The following is a 16,141-nucleotide window of genomic DNA, read 5'->3' on the forward strand; positions in this document are numbered from 1 at the left end:
AAACCAGCAGTGTCTCTGGGGCTCAGAAAGATGGATACATACCTGCCGAAACATTTCTCAACCTCCTTGTGGAGCCAAGGTTCTACTGACTCCACAAGATGGCACGTTTTTGAACTTCTTAATGCCGTTGTATACTTGTTAGGTTACAGGTCCTTGATTCATACGCATGGGGTGCAGTCCCTTATTACATCATCACCTGTATTTCAACATCACCTTCCTCTTGTGGTAACACAATATGTCTTTAGGCTGTGCTCATGTTTTTTGTATCCCACATAAACCTCACTTAACCCAACTCAAAGAGGACTTACTCATGTTCTCCACCGACCATGTGCACTTGATGGCACATGTCCATCTAGGAGAGATTCCGCTCCTGTTCCTGTGGAGCACTGCACATGCACTGTAAAATTAACCCTCTGTGGCACTGTTACTTTAGGGGCTTTACTGATGATGCAAGTATGTTGAGATGTGATGTCATTGTGCAGGCAGGATATGGATGTGTGTGTCTCACTCAAGGTCCCTGTTCTGCAGGTCATGCCTTAAAATGCAGAATACTACGTGCACAGAGGACAGAATTCAGCACGCTTTGGAGAGGTGTCTGCACGGACTCAGCCGGGCGGATGGCTCCACACCTACCTGGACAGGTAAGGATACGCGCCCCCGTGAAACCGGCAAATCTATGTTTTTTCCCCTAATCTTGAGTTTGTATGTAGATCCGCCATTGCACTTCCTCTTTTAAGTACAAGAAAACCAAACTTCCTACGTGGTGTCTTTTGGTTTCTGATAGTTTAATATGGGTGTTCATGGAATAAAAAATAACCATGTGATGAATATTCGCGTGTTAAGGTGTCTGACACGCTCCGAGCCCCAGCTGCCGGACAGCGAAGCCAGTGCTCGTTGAGTGCGAGGTCACTCGCCTGCTGCGGTGCCGTAGAACTCATATTGGTGAATGGAGGGGGAAACGCACGGCAAACGCGTTCTGTGCATCTGTAATTCGGTTTGCAGGAAGGAAGTGAAATTAAGGTTGTGTTTGTCTGGCTATTTCAGTCTGGATAAGGAAGTATTTAATTCGGCCAAAAGCATAAGCAAAAAGCTTCATTAACTCTGTACTTGCCCCGGCTATCGTGCTGCATAACAGAAAACAGTAGTGCTTTCATGGAACTACCTCTCTGAAGAGAGTACATATTAGATTTATCTTACCGCCTGTGCTGCAAGGCTCAACCGTGTACCTTTCCTCCATGCTGCACGTTGTTCAACCACGTAAAAAAGATTAAGTGTACGGACTGGCCTATTAAGTAATGAATATATACAGATGGCAGAAATATATTATACGTGCAAAGTAATCCTGGCTGTTTCCAGCAAGCGGCAACGTGTAAATATTATTTCACGCTTTGCCTAGGCTTTGTACAGAATTTTGAGGCAATATTTAGACAAAGCATAAAAAAAATGTTAAATAATCACAAAAATTAAAAACCCAATGATACATTTTACTGTTTTATTATATGTATTATTATACACATTACATATGTTTGTACACATTACAATATGTATTTTATTACATGTATACTATCTATTATACTTATTTTATATATTATATATTACAATATGTATTTTATTATATGTATACCATCTATTATACTTATTTTATATATATTAATTATATTTATATATTACAATATGTATTTTATTACATGTATACTATTATACTTATTTTATATATATTAAATATGTATTTTATTACATGTATACTATCTATTATCCTTTTTTTAGATATTATATTTATATATTACAATATGTACTTTACTATGTGTATAATATATATTATATTTATTTTAAATATTACAATTATATATTACAATATGTTTATTATCATATGTATAATATCTTTTATATTTATGTATAATAGGATTGGTTCCCTTTACCAACTATTGGTGATTTTTTATGTATTTGGTAATAACCCTGAATGAAACACAGGTTCCTTTTGGAAAGTGAAATAAGATATTTGTTATATTAATTTATAGAGCAGATTCCACAGCTCTATTACAGTAAGATTAACATACATTAAGACAGAAGGAGAAAAGGACACTTGTCTTGGGAGCTTACAATCAATTTAACTGTAAAATTGCAAACGATTATTTAAGAATCATCTATTGCACCTGTTTATTCCTTTAATCTTGGCTTTATGTTTAGAGTGGGGTCGGTTCACGTTATCCAAACGCAGTTGAGGAACCAGGTAGTCGATCAATAACCCTCAGAGGAGGGTCTTCACACCCATGGAGGGTCTTCACTCTACTGTCACTCATCTCCTCCTTATGCCTTACAGCCGGGCTGTGCCTGAACTACTGGAGCCTGGAGGAGCTTGTGAGCCGGGACGCCGTCAATTATATTTTTCTGGCAGAGAAAATCCTTGAAAAGACCAGAGAAGTAAGTGGGAGAAAAGACATCATTCAACGTATTGTTGATCCAATTCAACTTATTGTCTAGTTTTCCTTCTAGGAATTCCCACGTTGAGCTCTTTGCTTATCCCCAAAAAAGTGGGTTCCCCAAAAGGTTTCTTCCATAGACATTGTCAGGAAAGCTATTCGGCGCGTCTTAGAATGTTTAGAGCAAGATACTGCATGACGGTATAGGTCAGACGTTCATGCTACATCGTAACACTGAACAACAGAAACTAACGACCTTCATTCTCATTTCCAGAAAACCTTAGACGAGCATCCATTTTCTCTTCTCTAAACGCACGGGTTTTGGTTTTGTTTGGAGATCCAAAGCAGAACAAAACCCCCATCTTGCAGTTACAGGCGAGAAATCCCAGTTCCTATTTCTTAGACTTCCAATTAAACTTGATATTCTTGCAGGATTATAATCCTTGACCGATGATTAAATTAGACATGGATTATCCTGGTAGAATGTTATTGGTAACGCTTCACAATCGCATCCAGACCAAGTGTAGTCAACATTTCACCCTCCACCGAAAATCCTCAAACTATCACGGGGACCTCCTAAAAGATAATTCCATGCAGAGTTTTATTAATTCCGGGTAGACGTAACGCTTCCATTCGATAAGACATGTTTATTTTTTTTCTCTATTAGTTTTGACGCGTCGTTTAGGGTTTCCTCTCCCAATTATATCCGTTATACTGCCGTAACGTGGCTGCTGAGTGTTTATGGACACACAGCTGTTGGCGTGTCAGGTGCTGGACATCCCTTGAGTTTGGTGGGAACCTGTATGGGACGGGAAAGGACGTCCCGGTGACATCTGCGGCCTGAATAGAAGCTGAAGACGGCGTAAAGTGTCCCGCTTCCTCAGTTTATACTTTTTAGCAGGTCTGGGCCACCAAACAATAGCACAGAAAGGGCTACGGCAGGAAGGAGACTTTTGTTCCCAAACTCACACTTCATGAACATAATTTATCAACGGCACTTGACCTGAACGGACCTTCGAAGGTCCGCAGGCTGAGTATACCCACGGGATCCTGGCTGATTAGCGCCTCGGCCCATGCGCTGGTCAACAGCTCAAAATATCGCGCTTCGAAACCTCAATTCATTTGATTAGGAACAATGGAAGAGAGGAAGAGGATGCAATTAGAACGTGGAGATATTGTAGGAACCAGGCTAAAAATTACATCTCGGTAGAAGAGTTAAGAGCATTTGATAGCCCTTTTGAGATAAGATAAGACTTTTTACAAACAATAAAACCTTCCAGGTTCTGCAGATGATCAATAGAACCCTCAACCATTCATCGTTAATTAATAGGTAGGCAACAGGTCAACAGATGCACCGCGGGGTCAATACGTTTTCTCTTTGGCAAGCAATTTACACAAAATACCCCTAAATGGGCAAAAAAATATACGTGGTTTGGATTCTACTCCAACACATACCCCTAGAGCGGGCGCACCTAACCAGTGTTCTCATAACTTAAGTTTATATGTGTAAGAAATCCTGGAATCGGTACATATTTCCCTGTTTATTTACCCAGGTTCAAGAGAATTGCGACTATGACCTTCTTACCCCACTGGCCGTGATATTTTACTTTGCGGTCCTTCGTGTAAGTAAAGAAGATTGGACTCTTCCATATTACTTTGTTACCTAGAAAGGAGCCTTTGTTCTTTATTGATTTATATAGCGCCATCATAGTCTGTCGAGCTGTACAATGGCATAATACAACTTATGAATCCCACCATCCCAGGTTTTCTTCCTAGGGATGTACGGAGGGATAGCTGCCTTGGTTTAAATCACTTTGTACGGGGCAAATATCTAATACAGTCACAGCGCATCCGCACCACAAAGAAGATATTCAGCTTATTTTGTTGTTTTTTGTAGCGTGCAACGTTAAGGTTAGACTGAAAGAGCTTTAATTCGGGAACTTCTCAGACAATGGACGGGTGTTTCAATAATGGAGAAGTGAAAGCGGCCAAATGTTAATCCACAAATTAAATAAGAGCCTAGGTTCCTGTACTGAAATTAACTTGAAAATGTGAAAAAAATGGCATGTGACAATAAAAATGCTAAAAAGTCCGTATTCCGACCTGTCATCGGTATTTTAATTGCCAGGGATCGTCCAAGTAACCATTTCACCCCCTTTGTAGGCTCCGTATATCCCCCCAGAATGCGACCTTCTCAGCAAAGCCTTCGAGACGTTCCACGGTTTTCTCACCTGGCCCACCCCGTATTGCGACGTCTACCAGGAGATGCTCAGCTTTATTGCCGAGGAACAAAAAGCTCCAGGTACCCCAAGGGCCATCCCTGTGCATTTCACTTCGTTGAGCGTGGAGGTCGTTTCTCGTAAAGAATAATATGATGCAGTCTCTGCCGGGGCTATTGTTCTCGCTGTTGCACGTGGTATAGCGAAACTCAAGATGTCTCAAGGAGGGTTGAGGAGATTAAGAATCGAAACCCAACCAGATGGAGAAATCCATTCCGGGAATAAAAATGACAAAAATTTAGGTTTTTATGCAAAGCGTCAGAAATATGAAACTGAAAACTATGCTACTCTACACTCAACAGAAATATAATGATGTGACATCTGTGATTGGGTTTCTGCTTCATTAATTGGTTTAATGGGGGGTGTAAAGGAGTGTTGTCCAGGGAGCCCTAATGTATAAAAGTAAAATGATAATGGCATAAAAGCGAGGAAAAAAAATACTTGTCAAAGTAATACTAGATGAGTCCCATTCATTGGCCAAACATCTGTGGGTGCCCATAAGCATCACAATGTCCTGTTATTCCAAAAAAACAGTAGAAAGCGGTGCTCAAACTTCCATTGGTCGGCGACCGATCCCAACACGCACAACTGTTTAGAAACCTGGAGTCGATGAATCCACGAATCGAAGCTCAGAATTTCCAGCTGATTTCAATATTTTTGTTTCTAGGAATCTCCTTCCAGCGTTTGGTGAGAGCTGAGCAGGGTCTTCTGACCAGTCCCTGCAGCTCCAGCACCATGTGAGTATAAACACACAAGGAAGAATGAGATGAAGCTCCATATCCAGCTGAAGCCGTTCCTTTTAAACGTAATAAATAGAACTTAAATATGTAGAATCTGACGGGAGAGGAGAACCAATCGGCCCACCTAGTCTGCTTAAAAATCACCGTACCATTCCAGTGGGAGTAGATATACGGAATACATTTCCAGCAGAGCTGATGTAAAGCACCCTACCGGACATAAAGATTTTTTATTATAGCCCACCATGCTTTTCTCCACAATATTTGGAGCAAATTTGTTTTGATGACAAAATGCCCCTTTCCTGGGGCAATTCTGTTCCTTATCGGGGAAATTTTCCATTTAGGTATTTTATGCGTTAGTCGGATGAAAGCATTCTAATGTTCACAATGAGTATAATATTATTTATAGAATTCTAGGTGATCGAGAGGAAGAGCGGATAACATGATAAAATTGTAGGTGTGGTATTTGGTGGTTCATAGCTGAACGCCGCCATCTACTGGAGTTAAGATGAACTACAGGCTTCAATGATCCTTAGAGGTATCTCACTGTTGCCTTTCCGCGTGTATATGTATCTATATCGTAAAAAAATTATATTCTAGAATTTAGAACATTCATTTCTGGAAGAAGAATAAAGTTTCCTCCACAGCGAGATATTTCTTAATGTTTTATCTTCTCGCTTCTTTTAGCACGGTGCTGTTGGTGAACCCTGCAGAGCTTCCCAAAGACTTCCTTTCGGTTACAGAGCATCTGAGCAGAGCAGAGCAATCCCCGTCCGAGCTTTATATCTCCCTGATCCAGCACATGTACCAAGCCAACCTGGGACTGGCCTGTGACATTGCGAAACTGGGAAATGCTCTCAAAGTGAGTATCTCCACTGCTCTTCAAAGATCATGACTTCATGTGCTGGTAAACCTTCACTGGAAAATAGTTGCGTGCCTCATTGCAATTACTTTTTGCTGCACGTGGCTTTTTAGGAAGTAAATAAGAGTCATCCCATGTGTCATGATATCAGCAAGCAGATGTTTTAAGCTACTTAAGTAGGCATCTGTAGGAGTTCATGAAAGCTCCCATGGGAGAAAAATTCTCACAGCTTTGTGTCAACCATACACTATTAACAATATAAACTCAATGTAAATCCAGCAAAATATAAAAAAAAATATATATATATATTTTAAAACCATAATTGGTTGGAGTGGAACAAGGCAAGGGTGCCCCTTATCTCACATTAGCATGGAATGGAAGAAAAATAAACCTCTACTCTTACAGCCTTCTGTTTGTGGTTTCTGTACTTGCACATTGTATTGACTTCAATGCCCAAGAAATTACGAACTCATAGACTCTTACATTGTAAAAAAAAACAAAGGGTTATAAAATCAAATACCCTTAAATAATTAAAACACATTAAAAGTTATTGGTTCAATAATCGAGCTGATCAGACCAACAACTCATTTAATCGGAAATTTGGTTCTACTATTCGCTTGCAGTCAAAAAAATTAGAGGAGTTACAAACTCTCTATTCCGATTTGACGGAAGTGTTGGAGTCTGCGGCAGAGACCACCGAAAACTGGACAGAGAGAGATGGGCTTCAAGGCAAGCTGATAGCTATCGGAGAACAGGCCAAAATTCTGGAAGGCAATACAGGTATTTAGAAGGAAACAGAATCCACTTAATCTTTTTTTTCTGCTCCATTCTGTTTTCATATAGAAGCTAGATGCTTGGGTGGAGGATACGGTAAATCTATCTGGTGTCCACTTATGCAATAAATACTTTATAATGTCACCAGCTCGGTCGCTACTTAGTATTCTTAATGGTCTTTTGCCTTTACTGCGTGGAAATTGAATGCAGCAGAGAATGTGGGGTGAGAAAATGGTCACATTGTAACTCCTTAGAATCTTTGGCCAAAGAATGGAACACCCATAGCAAGTCAAATATTAGACATGAGATGGGCCATCTTAAAGCCCTTGCTAAATCCAGTGCTCCCAGTTGAATAAAAACTAAATACCCTGATATCACTGCAGAACATTTACTATTGGTTCAGTAATATTACACTTACAGCCACCAGGGGGCGGTATTGTCCATAGAAGATTTTGGTGCTTCTACTGGGGTTATTTTACTCTGAATTTTTATTGGATTTATACTTTGTTTTCTAACCAGGGACCAGCTCTGAAGCCAAATTCCAAACCATCCCATTGCCGGTCGCTAAGTGCTACACATACACATGGGATCAGGACAACTTTGGTAAGAAACCTACAGTGGATAGATTGTAAGGTGACTGAATTGGCATTACTTGGTTGCAGCAAAATGTCCCAAAAGGACTCACTAAAAAGTAGGTAGACTAATGTTTTTATTTCTATTATGTTTGGCCAGATGTACTTAATAAGATCCTGCATAACGAGGAGGCTCTTAAACCGATGGTGGTGTCTCCGAGGAGCAATGTGAAGGAGGAAGAGGAGGAAGAAGAAGATGATGGTAATGTTGATGAAGAAGAAGAAATCGATGATAGTGGCTCTCATCGGGATTCTGTGTTCTCGAACCTTTATAGACGTTATGTCTATTGGGACACGCCTAACGACTTGAAGGAGGATGACCCCATGTCCTCCATAAGCCATCATTCCGTCTCCTTTGTTTCAAGTCTTTCCAGCTGTGTGGACAGCGGATACGTGGAAGACAGCGACGAGAGCTCCCAGGAATATCCAGAAAAGACAGAATACCGCGAGGAGAGACTCAACCACAAGTTTAAAAAGAAACTGTACCAGTTCTTTAAATCAAAAAATCACCAAACCAAGAGCAAATTCAAGTCGGACCTCCCTCCCTGCTCCTCGCATGCTCTGTTTAGCCCCTTTCCCTCCTTGCAGCAGACTTTACCATTGCGTCGGGCTGGCAGCTTGTACACCCCTCAAGTGAGAAGAGTCCCTGCTCGGTCAAAGAGGTCTCAGTCCCTCCCTCAGCACGCCCTCACTGCCCAGTTCTTCGATGCTTTGCAGAACCAAAATGTGTCTTTGAAGAAGAGGCCATTTTTGAGTTGTGACGAAGACATCAAAACGTCAACTCTGAGGGTTGTCGTATTTGGGTCAGACAGGATCTCTGGAAAACTCGCTAGAGCATATAGCAACCTCAGGTGATTATGGTAATCCTTTTTTGGTGAACTTCAAGTTGGTTCACGTAATTATGTGTACGCAATATAATGTATACGGTATCCATATCACAAGATAGGACTAAGGAAGATGGAGTTGCCATTGGCTGATGAGTGTTCTAATATACAACCCTGACATGTAGATACGAATCTGACACCGAGCTTTCTATCGTTTTCTCTTTTCCCAGGATGAAAGAAAGTAATTGCCCTTTCTTAACGAGGTTTTTCAAGCTCCAGTTATACTACATCCCTGTGAAGAGGAGCCGTTCCTCTCCATCTACACCACTGACCTGCCCCGAATCGCCCCTAAAGTCTCCCATTCAGACGAGACTGTCCTCTATAGAGGTGACACTATTAAAATAATCCACAATCCACTTTTTTTCACCGACATTCCATGAATACTTGCGATATGATGTCATGCGATACAGAAGGGTAGGCTTTGTAACAAAACGCCATGTATCTGTTTTAGGATGTCAATGGAAACGAAGAAAGCACTAACGATATCTCTCACTACATCAGCATGATGGATCCCTGGTACCAGCGCAACATCCAAGGTCTGATGGACCTTTCAAGCCCCGTCCTCTGCCAGGTATGCAAAGGGAATACGTCCCAGTGTCAGTTGGCAAAGCCTGATTTTCCTAAGTGGGGTCAAGGCTTGAAATCCCAAATGTTTCTTTGTGTTCTAAATATGTTATAAACAACCCATAACTTGGTGCTGGAACCTCTTTTCGCGTTCTGACGGTTAACCTGCTTTAATGACTCTTCCCCAGCAGTCATCCAAACATGAAAACAATCGTGAAGAATGCAAATCGCTTATCCTGGCCGACATGTTACTGTACTACTGTCGCTTCGCTACCCGCTCCATGCTTTTGCAGCTATACCAGGCTGAGGTAAGGGTGAATTATATCCAGAATTCTTTTTTTCTTGGGTGAGGGTTTGGCAGCATCTAATACCCCAAGGGGACAAAATAACACTGGAATTAATTAACCTGTGTGCTGTTTCTTGTATGAGAAAAAAGGGACCACATGTTCGGAAGGTCTATGTGGCCAGACTTTGCTGAATATCTCTGTTTTCTAGATCACATTCCATGGAGGCATGAAACAGACAGAAGTCTTTATCCAGTCTCTGGAGCTGGGGCATTCAGCAGCCCTGAGGGCAATTAGAGCATCAGGTATGAGGAGCAGAGGTGCACTTTTTTTTAGCAATCAATGAAAGTATCGCACTATTCTATCACACACAGAGCAGCCGCTATACGGAAGAGCTTACGAACATATTCATTTAGAGGTTTCCATCCTGGTGATGAAATTAGATTGCAAATTCTACATCAATCATTCAAATGACCGAAAGGGAACATCTCGGCAAAACAAGGGCCCAAGTAAACAAGCTTACAGCCAGTAAAGAATTGTAAACCACGGCATAGTCTCACGAGATCCAGCTTGTTTTCACGCCATGAATGCCGCAAGTTTAGTCTCCATTTGAGCCTCTCTTGAGCAAAATGAAAGGTATGAAGCATTTATACAAAGCAGAGGCATTGAGTCCTAAAATTAGCTTTCTCCTTATAGGTCCCGGCTGCAAGAGGTTTGGTATCGACGGAGACCGTGAAGTCATCCCATTTACACTACAAATTGTATATAGCAAGGTGAGGATCTGAGGTTTCAAAGGGTAAGACTTTGAGTATGACAGCTAATGAGTTCCTCTGTAATTCATTATAAAATTAAAGAATGCTTGTATCTATTAAGAATATGATAGTATTAAAACATAACACAGACTGGCACATAGTCCAAATTAGCCAGAGTTTTCCTGGAACAGTGGCCATGTTAACAGACGTTTGACCGCTGATTCTTAGGAATTCTTCAGGGAATTTACGTAGCGATCATTTTCTCTATGATGTTTCCAGTCAGCAGTCAGTGGTCGAAGCCGGTGGAATAATGGGGAGAAGGTTTGTACGTCAATCAGCTTCAGAAAAGCCTGCAAGACCTACGAAGAGCTGGGTATGTAGCCAATCTCATGATTATATTCATTCATTCGCTTTTTTTTTTTAGATGCTGTATAAAATACACAAAACATACATAAGTTCTAAAAAAAAAAAATTGTATTGTGTTGTATTTTTTAATAATGTGCTTCTGTTTAGATACCAAAATGGAGTGCTTGGATCTAACCGTGAGGGAAGTTGTTAAAAGGCAGAACTCAAAGACCAAGCAAAGCTTTAACCAGGTAAGAAGCTCACTAGCAAATAAGTCAGGTATCATGGACAAATGGCCCAGTTGGTGGCATCTTCTAAAATTCAGAATCAGACTCTTCGACATTCAGTAAATGGATCAAGAAAATGAGTTTTTTTTCTTCATTCTCCTTCCCATTAGATAAGCATTTCTCAAATCAAAGTGGATAAAGCTCAGATAATCGCCCAAAACGGTGGAACCTTCCCTTTATGCTTGGACCAAGATGAGCGCAAAATCCTCCAACGAGTCATAAAGTAAGAAAGATCTCTTCTTCCTACATTTTGGTAAAGAGTATTGTTCGTGGTGGTAGAGTAGTTTCAGATTGTTTAAAAGGTTGGCCCTAAAAGATTGTCATCTTTTTCCAACCAGGTGTGAAGTTTCACCGTGTTACAAACCAGGAAGCAGGGACGTCAGCAGAACCAAGAAGCTGCCGTGGTCTCCAGCGTCCCATGATCAGTTCTGCTCCCTGCTCTGTCTGCCGATTGCTTCATTCAGTGGGACTCAGATCTAGAAGAACCAAGGCCATGATGCACCAAGGTCTCTTTTATGTTCCATAACATCTTTCTTTTTGGTTTCCAAGCCACAAACTAGGCTTCCGGTGCCATGGTACGACCTTCGCACTCAGAAGGCATGATAATTAAAGACACTGGGTGGAGCGCGAGCAGAAGAAAACACGGTGATCACCTATATGCAATCGTCAAAGTGTCTTGGATAAAATGGACGCCATGGATAATTTGCATTGTAGTCTTTTAAAGGATTCTGTATTCTTTTCCATCAGCCAAGTGGTAATTTCCAACCCTGGGTATTGATATAATGATGCTATTGCTGAAAGAAGAATGCACTTCTACCAATGTCTTGTGATTGGTTAAATTACAGCACTGATAAAATTGCTGTAAGCGTGTTGAAAATCTATGTATTTTTTTTTTTTTTGTACAGTGTTTTTGGCCGTTGTCACAATGTTGCACTATGTCAAACTTCTAAAACTTCCTGCTTTCGATAAAGAGGTGAAAACGCTATTTATTTTTATCCAAGGTGTTCATCAGCCTGCGGCCATTTATGTGAATATTGAACAGAGTAAGTCTTTCAACAGGCACCATCAAGGTCTAGCAAGTTGACCTGGATTCTCTTTGGTACCAAATGGGTGAAGGCGCATGGTGATAAGAAACATTATGCGATACTTTCATGCCTAGCTTTCTGTACCAGACTTTTTACTATATCAACGGCTTGTTAAGACGGGATTCTTAACACCAAATAAAAAATCAAATTACCATCAGTTTGGTTGGTTTATTGGCTAAACCATGAGTTTGAAGGAGAGTTTTGTTGAGATGAAACATCTGACCTCACCATGTAGAACTCACGGTTAAATTGGGGAATTCATAAAAGGTTAAATGTTTGCAGGACCAACAATGGTCCTTCTTGCCGGTCAAAGTCTCCATTGTTGGTCCTGCAAACATTTAACCTTTTATGAATTCCCCAATTTAACCGTGAGTTCTACATGGTGAGGTCAGATGTTTCATCTCAACAAAACTCTCCTTCAAACTCATGGTTTAGCCAATAAACCAACCAAACTGATGGTAATTAGATTTTTTATTTGGTGTTAAGAATCCCGTCTTAACAAGCCGTTGATATAGTAAAAAGTCTGGTACAGTAAGCTAGGCATTAAGGTATCGCATAATGTTTCTTATCACCATGCGCCGTCACCCATTTGGTACCAAAGAGAATCCAGGTCAATTTGCTGGACCTTGATGGCGCCTGTTGAAAGACTTACTCTGTTCAATATTCACATAAATGGTCCTTCATAATCCATAATGTATGTGGTTAGGTTTAATATCTCAATTTACCTAAAGCTTGATGCATAAACCCTCTTTACCCTACCTCTCTTTATTTTGCCCTCCCTCTGGTGTCTCCAGCCCCCCCCCCATTCCAGGAAAGGCTTAATCCCAGAGTTTACATATTTTAAGTGGATAAAATATTTAGAATTCCATCGTACAGATGTTTTATAGAGAAAAAAAGAAATCCTTGAATTTGACGTTCCTGTATTTTTATAGCTTTAAATGTAAATGATTTTCTCTCCTGAGTTTGTAAATGTTGCGCTAATTTAATTAATGAACGGAAATTATTTCGATAAATTGGAATTGTAAATAATAATTTGCAAATCTGTTGGTTTAAATAAACTATATTTGAGATTATATGAGGTCGGCACGTGTGAATCATTTCTTACGTCATCGCCCTTGTTTCGTGAAAACTGGTTTCTATGATATTGTGTTTTCCAGTAGAGTAACAATTTTTACTGTATTTAACTGGGTGGCTGGTGAAAATATTAAACTTAGATCGCAGGATTCTGAATCAAGATATGAAGATGGATTTTTACATCGACACCTGCCTTTGCCAGCTGAAATTTTATTGGGTTTGCATTCCTGCTGGGCGGCTAATCCATGCATCTACTTCCCGTTTCCGATTTCGAAGTTTTCCTAACATGGCTGGAATTAAAGGTTCCAAAGCTGCAAAAAAATTGAATAATGGGGATATTTGGTTTTACGCCTTTACTACTTGGACATTGACCATACGCTACTTAGTAATTTGGCGAGTTCCGTCAGTACGGAATGGAGAAATGCCTTGTTACATTGTTGCATTCCGGAGGTAGTTGGCTCTGAGCCCATGTACACAAATTGCACCGGTCACCACCCTCCCCGGCTCCTGATCAACCCTACCGAGTGTGCTGGTTTAGCTTACGCAGAGAGGGACTGAATCATACACACCGGGTGCGCGGAGAGCTCCACGGACACAATGCACAGGTTCGTGCCGGACAAACCCTACAGCGACAGGGGAAGCAACAACAGACCCTGCTTACAGGTGTCAAGAACGTGGGGGCTGGCAGGAAACCAACTTACTGCAAGTAAACCGCAGGTGATGGTAACAAACAATACACAGGGGTTTATGAGGTTACGAGGCTTCTAGAGTTCTTAAATAAAACAATAAGTAATCGAAAAGTAGACCAGAGGGAGAATGGATGTGATGGGACATGGAGTGAAGGCCAGGAGAGAAGAGTAGGGAAAGAAGAGAAGGCAAAACAAGCAACAGGGACTAAAAGGAGAATGATAGAGAGATCATGGGGAGAAAGAATGAATTGTGATAATAAAGGGAGAAAAGGGTGAGATGGGCGTACAGTGGATGAAAGATGAGAAAGGAAGAGGTTTAGGTATAGCGGGACATAGAGAGAATTATGGAGGAGAGAGGCAGACCGAAGCAGATGGTGGAGGGGCAAGAGAGGAAGTTATATAATAGAATATAGTGAGACTTGAGGGAGAAATTCACATGACAGAGAGGTGGGGAGCGTCATCGCAAGGGGGTAGTAAGAGAAATGCAGAGAGAAGGTGATGGGGAGACCAAGGGGTACGAGAGGGAGACAAATAGGGAGATAAATTGGGAGACAAAAAAGAAAAGGTTAATGAGAAGAAATCAAGGGTTCTGGGAAGATCGTTATTCCAGGGCATTGACATCAAATGTCAGTTCTGAGCAAAACATCGCGTCATTTCTAAATGCGGAGTCGAGAGGTTACATATTTGGCTGGTAAAGTGAGCTGGCCTTTGGCGAGGATCCTTAATGTGTGTCCCTGCGATGGCATTTATAATATGATCTACCGCCACACGGATTCATTCCCTACATTCAGGTACATACACTACTTGCTCTTCTGGAAGACGAACCCCACAAGCCACAACCTCTGGTTGGTTTTCCCAGGACCATGATAATTATCTTCCTACATGCTCCTTTTGCACGTAACAGATCTGCGTGTTAGGGTGCGTGTGTGTACGGTGTTAGGGTGTGTGTGTGTATGTATGTGTAAGTGAATAGTGTTGGAGTGGCTGTGTATGTACGTATGTAAGTGTAAGCTGTTTGTATGTGTGTGTGTACGTGCCGTGTTCGGGAGTGCGTGTGTATGTGTAAGTGTAGAGCTGCCCCTGACCATCATCACCCCCACCCACATCATAAGTCATGTCCTCCAACCACCATATTCTTACCTCCCACCGTCATCATGATATTCCTCCCCATCATTATTTCCATTGCCCTCCATCTCTACACCCAGGATTATTTCCCCTTCATATCATTCCCTTAGCGTGCCCCCAATTCATATTTTTGGTGTGTGTGTGAATCACATTACCCCTCTGTTCGCGGTCGTGTCTGTCAGTCTGCTCTACGTGTCTGCCCGTCAGCATCTCGCGGGATACGGTGCCAGATTAAGGATTTCGGGGCCCCTTGAAGCACTTATACAAAAATGGCCCCTCTATTATTATGCCCAACTATTTTCCCACATTATCACAGATGAAGAGCTGCGTGGTTTTGTGGGGTAGTAACCCTTAACGTAACCCAATCCCCTAGATCCGACAACCAGTACCAGAAGTTCCATCCGGGGGGTGCCAGAGGGGCATTCATTACAAGAGTTTCTTGCCCCTCTTTACATTCCTGACAATACCGATCAGAACCCCCCTACATCTCAGTTCCTCGTTGCCTACTTGCCCAGGGAGGCCACTCAACCGCCGGGACAATAAACGACGGTTTGTCGTTAAGGTATAAGCTCTTTATTTTTATTTTAAAATATAACAAAGAAACATTGACTTCCTTTTCAATAAGTGAGATCAGTTACGGGAACTTGAACATAAACCACATGGAGATTATACCGATGAGAAAAGGGACTTTTCTTTCACTGGAGCTACTTCCTTATTAATGACCATAGATAAGTTACCATGGATACATGGCGTGGTGCCCCAGTAGAGGTGGCAGAGGTAACAATACCGGAAGAGTCACAATTATTATTATTGCCAAAAACGACCTGGAACAAAACGCAGGTAAATTAGAAGGGAAGGCAGGGGTTGGCGAACATGTCTGCCCATGTTCTAAAAACGGGGAAAGGAGGAAAGAACCGGCTCCAGAGTTTCTGTGGACAGTTGTGATGTCACGTTTGAGAAAGTAGAGTCATCGGGTGCTTTGTGATGTCATGAGCAGGAGATTTGACGCTTTCTTGCGCATAATACGAAAATTTAGGCGAAATCTCGTTTTTTCTTATTGATTTTAATCCTAAAAAAAAAAATTTTGTAATACAAAAAAAATTTTGAACAGAGGTTTTTTTGCCGTCCTGGGAGCCACGTGGTTAAAAGTCACATTTTTTGTGCTCGTGGACTAAAAAAGCAGCATTTCTGGGTAGATAGAGGAGCCTTTTTTCTGGCTCTCCTCACTCGACAATGTTCTTATTTTTATGAATTGGCGTTGAGATATTTTTAATTTTTTTCATGTGATTTCCTGCCCCCCCCCCGCACTCTTTCCTTCCTGGCCCCCGTTGCACACACGTTGTGTTGT

At 41.4% G+C, this 16,141-nt stretch overlaps 1 protein-coding gene across 1 annotated transcript; it reads left to right on the forward strand.

Annotated features, from left to right (window-relative positions):
* The first annotated feature begins 541 nt into the window (after positions 1 to 541).
* On the forward strand, positions 542 to 11,300 carry LOC149281954 (phosphoinositide 3-kinase regulatory subunit 5-like). Its single transcript, XM_089498848.1, has 18 exons — positions 542 to 641; positions 2,321 to 2,421; positions 3,974 to 4,042; positions 4,584 to 4,722; positions 5,367 to 5,436; positions 6,124 to 6,298; positions 6,922 to 7,078; positions 7,592 to 7,675; positions 7,805 to 8,555; positions 8,759 to 8,915; positions 9,040 to 9,159; positions 9,344 to 9,460; positions 9,648 to 9,741; positions 10,133 to 10,209; positions 10,468 to 10,561; positions 10,702 to 10,784; positions 10,931 to 11,043; positions 11,159 to 11,300. The coding sequence occupies exons 1-18, from the start codon at positions 542 to 544 to the stop codon at positions 11,298 to 11,300; spliced, it is 2,643 nt and encodes an 880-aa protein (XP_089354974.1).
* The last annotated feature ends 4,841 nt before the right edge of the window (positions 11,301 to 16,141 follow it).

Source organism: Sceloporus occidentalis, unplaced genomic scaffold (assembly GCF_023333645.1).
Source record: "Sceloporus occidentalis isolate IW3139 unplaced genomic scaffold, rSceOcc1.0.p SCAF_126, whole genome shotgun sequence".
NCBI classification, from domain to species: domain Eukaryota; kingdom Metazoa; phylum Chordata; class Lepidosauria; order Squamata; family Phrynosomatidae; genus Sceloporus; species Sceloporus occidentalis.

Coding starts and splice junctions, on each gene's coding strand:
- LOC149281954 (XM_089498848.1), top strand. CDS start 542: ATGCAGAATACTACGTGCACAGAGGACAGAATTCAGCACGCTTTGGAG. Junction 642..2,320: donor CTCCACACCTACCTGGACAG/GTAAGGATACGC, acceptor TATGCCTTACAG/CCGGGCTGTGCCTGAACTAC. Junction 7,676..7,804: donor ATGGGATCAGGACAACTTTG/GTAAGAAACCTA, acceptor ATGTTTGGCCAG/ATGTACTTAATAAGATCCTG.